This window comes from Scardinius erythrophthalmus (assembly GCF_964197995.2).
Source record: "Scardinius erythrophthalmus genome assembly, chromosome: 2".
NCBI lineage: Eukaryota > Metazoa > Chordata > Actinopteri > Cypriniformes > Leuciscidae > Scardinius > Scardinius erythrophthalmus.
In genome coordinates this window covers 62,714,456-62,721,920 of record NC_138222.1, presented here as the reverse complement: position 1 = coordinate 62,721,920, position 7,465 = coordinate 62,714,456, and the positions used below count along the sequence as shown (strand labels likewise).

Below are 7,465 nucleotides of genomic sequence, written 5' to 3'. Positions count from 1 at the left end.
TTGCATGACCCAAAAGTATACATGAAAATAAGAAACAAATAACAAGAGTGTAATTTTGATCCCTTTAATTAATTTTTCCCAGTTGTTCATAGTATTACACAGAGAAATTAGCCACACAAATAATTTTGATTGCATTCTGTTATTAATGACATTTTTTTTATTTTTTTTATTTTTTATTACATTAGCTATTTCCTTTTTTAGTGCTAAGGCTAAAAAAGTTACACAAGAACTAGCACACTGATGTCTAACCCATGAGGACATTGAGATGCAAATCTACTTCACAGAAAATAAAAGGTGAAAAGGATTTCATTGAGGAGAGTCAAAAAATAAAAAGAAAGAAAGAAAATGGATACACATTTACATTCACACCGTCTCAACAACACACGCCACGACCTAATCCGTCCCTTTACCTCATTATTTTCCATTTTAATTCACATTTGTATGGTTATTTCTCTATTCATTTGGTAAAACATTTCAGATTCAAACTATTTCTATTTTTGGTAAAGGCTCGTGAATCTGGGATGATGTTTCAGTCTTTATGTGGATCGCGATCATTAATATTCCCACACTTGTGATCAGTGTGGGAATATTAATGATCACGACATGAACTTTCCATTCGAAAGAAAGAGGAAAAATGCCACGTTTCCTGCTTACACATCCAACTAATTCCAACTTATTCGTAAACAAAATAAAACCTCTCTGAAACAGGATGAAGACGAATGAAATGTGATTTGAGAAAGTGCTGCAGCTCCAATGCTCCTGAAAGCACAAACAAACGAATGTTCACGGCACTACTGGAAGAACTTTCCAATTAATGTTGTTTAATCATTTCATGACTTATTGTTATTTGCAGGGCAGTGTTTTGCTGAACCTGATTGTTACGATGCATCTGCAGTTTTGAGGACAGTTTTGGTCCTCTGGCAAGTGTCTACTGGCAATCTGGTAAAAACGACCACACAAACCCGCAGTGATTTCGGTGTTCTTTAGAGCTCTCTATATGTCGCTTCACTGTCGCACAATTGTTTTACAATTTATACATTGCAGCTTTACTAACTTTCTAATCTCAGTGGCTTGACGACTGAAAGAGCTCTTGGAAGTAATGGGTTACTAACATGGCTAAACCCTGTTGGCAGTGAAGGGGCTGGTTAGTCAGAAAAGTAAAAGTAACACGAGCGCTTTGAATCGTCACTATTCTTCTAAACAATCGCACACGTATTCCCTTATTGTGCTTTAGAGAGTTTGAGCACCTCATACACGCTCAGACATGTCCGAACCATATATATCATGTCACTGACACTCATGTCCACATGCATTGTTTTACTTTGTATACGAGTCACTATGATTCAGCATTAGATGAGTAGACTTTAAACCAGAGCTAGTGCTCTCAAGTTACGTTAAATCCAGGGACGGCCATTCAAAAAAACAAAACAAACGTGCATCACCATGAGCTGACCCTCAACGTTTCCATCGAAACTCTGACTAACCTGGTTACAGTATTGTGGCAGTACCATGGTATTTTTTATATATACCACAGAACCGTAGTCAAATACTGTACTATGATAATGTACTCCACTGTAGTTCGAAAAAATACCATGGTATAACGATAGTACTGATGATACTCAAAAATGCAACTCATGGTAACTATTTTACATTTTGACTATTGGTGGCTGAGTCGTATGGACCTATACAAGTACAACATATTCCTGGATCAACATTTTTATTGATCCTGGAACAACATTCTAATCAACCAATCAGATTTGAGGGACAAGTTTACAGTTAATGTCAAGCTTAGGCTTACAATCAGTTATTCACCATCCTTTAGGGCTAGGTCATGGGTAGGGCTAGGTTTAGGCGTAGGGATAGGGCTAAGACTAAATTGTTGGACAAGAATGTTGTTCTAGGATCCAGGAACATGTCTCGATCCCATTCATAAGTTTTTGTCTGATCTCTTTACTCCTCACGGATGCTTAGGCATGGACCTTCATGCTTAAGTTTGTCTAAAAATCGCACGTATCTGTACGAATCACATCTTACGAATTCATACGAAATCGCCACCTTGTAGAATAGTTTCGTTTTCTAATGTAATCGGGTTGAAAAGTCAACGAAGAAGACACACTGTAATTCCCACTTACAGGTCAGTATCTGCTTGAATAAAGACCGATATTCCTATAATTCACTGTTGCACTGGATGAGGTCAGAACGATTGGAGTGTGTATTCATCCTGCGGGTTTTTTCTCAAACTACATCAGAGTTGTCTGTGATTCGTCATAACTTGACTGAATGAGTGTGTTCGCATGCATGACCTTACACCAGTTATACTTAATAATGCCTTAAACAGCGGGCTTTTATTGGGGAAAGCCTCTAAAAGCCAAAGCACCCGATTATGTAAATGGCCAACACACTCTTGTGGCAATTCGTAACTATTTTACACTTTGGTGAATTGGTGGTGAATTTGCATTCTTTTCTTAAAAAATCACACATTTTTATACGAATCACATCGTACTAATTCTCCACCAATTTGCAAAAAGTTACTCTTTCTCATGACATCGGGATGAAATGCCTTATGTCGGCTCATTCATGACACACACAAGTCACTAGTTTTTCGTTTATGAAACTAGAATAGATTTCAAAACAAGTTGCTCAGAATTTTTTCCCTGCAGGCCGACATGATCATTTGTGATTGTGACGGGAAAAAATGGATAACGTCAAAATATAATGTGTAAACAGAGTTTTCTTTGATTCATTGATTCGCAGGGTGTGTTTTTACAAGGATTCGGATTTTGTTTTGTTGTACATGTAAACACACTCATTGATGGAAGCACTTCTAACAATCCACTGAACGTCCACATGAATTAGACTTTATTAACTTTCTTAATTCGTGTTTCTGCTCTTACTGTGAACCATTCATCGGTGCACGTCTTCGTAGCCTTGCATCAAACTCGCTTTACCCTTGAAACAACTTTCCTTTTCGATCGCCGTCCTCAATTCCATCTAATCAATTCCTCACAGATAATCCCGTCCTGCATTTATTCTCACTGAATTTCCTGTTTCGGTGAAAATACATTGGATTACAGAAGTAAAATATGAACGTCATTTCACATTGACTTCAAAACGACGACTCCTGTGACTGTCACGTTTTTATTTCCTACTGACCGCACACACGCACTCTCACCGAAAATAAAAGGAGCGTAAAATACAAAAAAAAAAGAAAAACGTAGACTGACGTGGTCAAAACAATTCTGGCATGCAATTCAGAACAGGCAAAGGCCCGGAAGGCCCCGACCCCCGCAACCAAACAAATCAAAGTCAAACATAATTACAGTATTTTTCTTTCTCGCTTTTTACGTATATAGCTTCTTTTTTTTCGCAAAGGATCAAATGGAAGACATGAGCTGGCTGTCGACTACAGAGACGAGTCTTCGTTCGGCCTAAAACTGTCGCCAACGTCTCCGAAAACAATGTTCCTCTCCCACAGCAGCAGGATTGTATAAGAGAAAAAAAAAAATAATACAAAATACAAAAACGAAAGAAAAAAGCACACCAAAAAAATCACATAAAAGTCGATAGACACACATCATGAGCTTATATACTTTTTTCTCTATTCTTTTGTTTAGAAATTCAACATGTATTTAAGAGAAACATCGTTATTTTAATTTTTTTTTAAGTGACGCTTGTCATTATTAATATTAATGTCATAATCAATATCCGTATTAGAAGTATCACTATTGGTTAACACTACATTTGGGCTCACTAAAGGCCCGTGCCTGGCGGGTCGGCGAAGGGAGCGAGAGAGTCGTCATCCGTCACTCGCTCGCTCGCTTCACGGCCCGCAGGACTCAAGCGCTTCATCTCCCGTCTCTGGCGCTCCTCAGCACGACACCTCCATGGTCTGGGACGGGCTGGGCGGGAGCTGTCCTCCCTGGGAGCCCTGGGACAGCGTGCGGGATCGGGAACGAGAGCCCTCCATGGAGTAGGAGGAGGAGAGAGAGGTGGTGCGCGAGCGAGAGAGACGCGTCATGCAGGACGACGCCACTGGAGGAGGAACACAAGCACATGATTGACACATGTCAGACATCTTAGGAAGACGAATGAAAGTTATATTGATACAATATATTAATTTGGTCTTTCTTTCATTTATTTTGGGCCTGTCACACAACTTTGGAAGAGTATTGGCATAATTAATGATAATATCCTGCAAGATGTAGACATTATTTTAGGACACTATAGGACACAAAAGCTGTCACTGGGGCGGCACCTTTTCAAAAGGCACACTTCTGTACCTAAAGAGTGCATATCGATACCTTAAATGTACATATTAGCACCTAAAAGAAACAAAAGTGTACCTTTCTTTAAAAGTTACCGCCCCAGTGACAGCTTTTGTGCCTTTTTTCCTGAGAGTGATCAAACTCTGCTAATGAGAATGCTTGACAATATATATATATATTTATTTATTATTTCTTTTAAAGAATTTAAAAAGTATCTCCACCGTATTTCATCTTCAGGAAATAAGAAAGCAAGTAGAATGTCTTTAATTTGAAATGCCTTAATTCATGTATAAATTAATTTCCTTTTTCTCTTTTTTTTCTGTCAAATTAACTAATTTCTTTCTCTGTGTTGTGCTGTGTATATTTTGACCATTTTGATTTGTATATTACACACACACATTGTGTATTATAAACATGACTACTTTTGCATTTATGGAAAAAAAGAGAAAAAAAAGAAGAGAAGCCGCAAACATCAGAGAACAAACACAGAAAAATGACTAAATATGTACTAAATAGTGTCACTGGAATTAAAACTAGTTGCTGGTTTGCTATTTTTAATGCAGAAAACACAATACAAGGATCCTTCGATCTCGGAAACCCGGACATTACGGTCCAGACCTCGCTGTTTAAACACAACAGCATAAAATACGGCGTGCCGCTTCTGTCAACGATTATTTACTAATAATGTTTCCATTTGCTCCAGTTATCTGGGTTAAACTTGTTTACTGGTGAGAAGATAAAGCATTGCTGTGTATAGTATTAGATTGGCATTCAAAAGGTTTGAATCGGTAAGATTTTCGTAATATTTTTGAAAGAAGGCTGCATTTATTTAATCAAAATACAGTAAAAATCATGAAATATTATTACAATTCAAAACCGCTGTTTTCTATGTGAATATACAGTAAAGTGTAATTTATTCCTGTGATTAAAGCTGAATTTACAGCATCATTACTCCAGTCTTCAGTGTCACATGATCCTTCAGAAATCAGGATAATATGATGATTTGATGATCAAGAAACATTTATTAGTATTATTATTATTTATGATTATTATGTTGAAAACAGTTGTGCTGCTTCATATTTTTGTGTAAACTGTCATACATTTTATTTTTTAGGATTCTCTGATGAACAGAAAGTTCAAAAGAACAGCATTTATTTGACATAGAAATATTTTGTGACATTATAAATTAATTTAATGTTACTTTTTTATCAATTCAATGTGTTCTTGTTCAATAAAAGTATTAATTTTTTTCAAAAGAGGTAGTGTAAATACTCAATTTCATAATTTTGTGTGATATTTCCCATTAATTAAATCACTTACTGTATCCCATGCCTTGGATGAAGTACTTGAAGGCTTCTGTCAGTTTGCTGGGCTGTAAAGACACACATTTCATTTACACACCGCACACTTTTCATCAGTATAAATTAACTGCATTGATAAATAATCCATTTTAAATTGACATGGCGTACCTGAGTCAGTTGAGGCATCCCGCCGGCGTCAGCCATCTGGAGGAAACACAAGCACAAATCCTCTTGATTTTCTGACAACAATCACTTGTTGGACTGAACTTCTCATAAACCACAGAAATACATGTTTTGCCTTCCTATTTGTTTTATAATTGATCGAATCATGCATAAGCTTGGTGCAGAGTCCAAACCTTGAGGAATGAGGTGGTGGTTGGGTCTAGTTTGCTGTTGCACTCCACCTAGTGGACAGAAACACACACACACACACACACACACACACACACACACAGTGAGAGGAATCATGGGAATCTGTGGATGAACGTGTTTATTTGACTGAAGACTCACAGCAGCTTCTTCATACGGAGCCTGATCACCGACCACCAGCATCACAGGACATCTGAACACACACACACACACACGTCAAAAGAGGAGCAAACGTAAGAGACAGATGCATTCTGGGTTTGCCTGAATCATTCTTACTTGAAAGTGTTGTTCCTTTCGATGCTCAGATCTCTGCGACTGTGAGACAAAGAGAAAAGCATGAATATAAAGTCCTTCGTTGCGTTGGATAACTGAATACATGCATGCTGCATTTCATGTGTGAAAGCTAATGCACATTGTTTTGCGTCACAAAAGTAACATTTTAATGCAAAATTAAACATGCAAGTACACACAGCACTGATATATACAGGGTTTGAAATGAACACCCGCCAACAGGCCAAATGCAGGTAAAAATCAACAGTGGCGGGTATCGCTGTCGAATCACTAGACAATTTGCCGGTTTACTTGTTATGTTTACTCACTTGCGCAGAATCTGCTCATATCTGGCTTACTTGAACACACACTTCACTACACAACAAATAACGGTGCGCTTGTTCATTTGCATTGAAGCATTAGCGAAGATTAAAAAACATTTGATGAACAGAAAGGACATTGTTATTCTCCAACATCCAACATGTTTTTGGTGTTCAAAAACAGGATTTTGTTTGAATAAGAAATGAATGTATGCAATCCAAATTATATATATAGGCTAAGCTGTGATGTAGTTAATCTGGTTTCTTTTTTCTTCGGCTAGCAGAAGATCTGAATGTCCAGTAACTTAAAGATTTAGTAGCCAAATTGGTCAGTGAGTTAATTTCAAATCCTGTATATATATATATATATATATATATATATATATTCAGGCTGTGTTCATACACACAAACCACCACATTTGACATTATTGGACCCTTATTCATAATTCTACATAACTGTCCACTGTATATGTCATTGCATTTTTTATTTAAAGCAACATAAATCAACAATGCCGATAGTAAACGTCTGGAACATCTGCTCTCTTCCTCTAATGCAGATGTGCAGCTGACTTTGGTTGATTATATATAATAACGGCTAATAAAGCTGTAGTTGTGGACTGATGTCCATGTTGTGCGCAGTGAAGCGGCTCATCTTACCCCAGGTAGCTCTTCCAGAAGAGCTCCATGTTGATGGCGTTCGGCGCTTTAGCGACTCTCTCTCTGTGAGTTTGAATCAGGTCTGTGTTTGCCGACAGCTCTTCCTGAAAACACACACACACACACCATTACACACCTTTATAATGGATGACGTAACCATCTCATTCTTACGGAGCCGCTAAAGGGACATGATAAAAATAAAAATAAATAGATGGGAGGAAGGATAAATGATATGTTAATGCTTTGTGTTCTCTCGCAAATGTTTGCCTTCCCCGAGAAACTT

General features: G+C 37.6%; 1 protein-coding gene across 1 annotated transcript in view; it reads right to left on the bottom strand.

Moving 5' to 3' along the window:
* Window positions 1–3,135: 3,135 nt before the first annotated feature.
* The window catches only part of ndrg2 (NDRG family member 2), a 48,504-nt gene continuing 44,174 nt past the window's right edge, over window positions 3,136–7,465 (bottom strand). The window contains exons 10-16 of the mRNA XM_081358730.1: window positions 7,183–7,286; window positions 6,212–6,250; window positions 6,077–6,128; window positions 5,923–5,970; window positions 5,735–5,770; window positions 5,586–5,637; window positions 3,136–4,032 (exon numbers count right to left, since the gene is read on the bottom strand). Coding sequence (XP_081214856.1) covers window positions 3,869–4,032; window positions 5,586–5,637; window positions 5,735–5,770; window positions 5,923–5,970; window positions 6,077–6,128; window positions 6,212–6,250; window positions 7,183–7,286 — 495 coding nt within the window. The 3' untranslated portion in view covers window positions 3,136–3,868. The remainder of the gene's footprint in view (window positions 4,033–5,585; window positions 5,638–5,734; window positions 5,771–5,922; window positions 5,971–6,076; window positions 6,129–6,211; window positions 6,251–7,182; window positions 7,287–7,465) is intronic.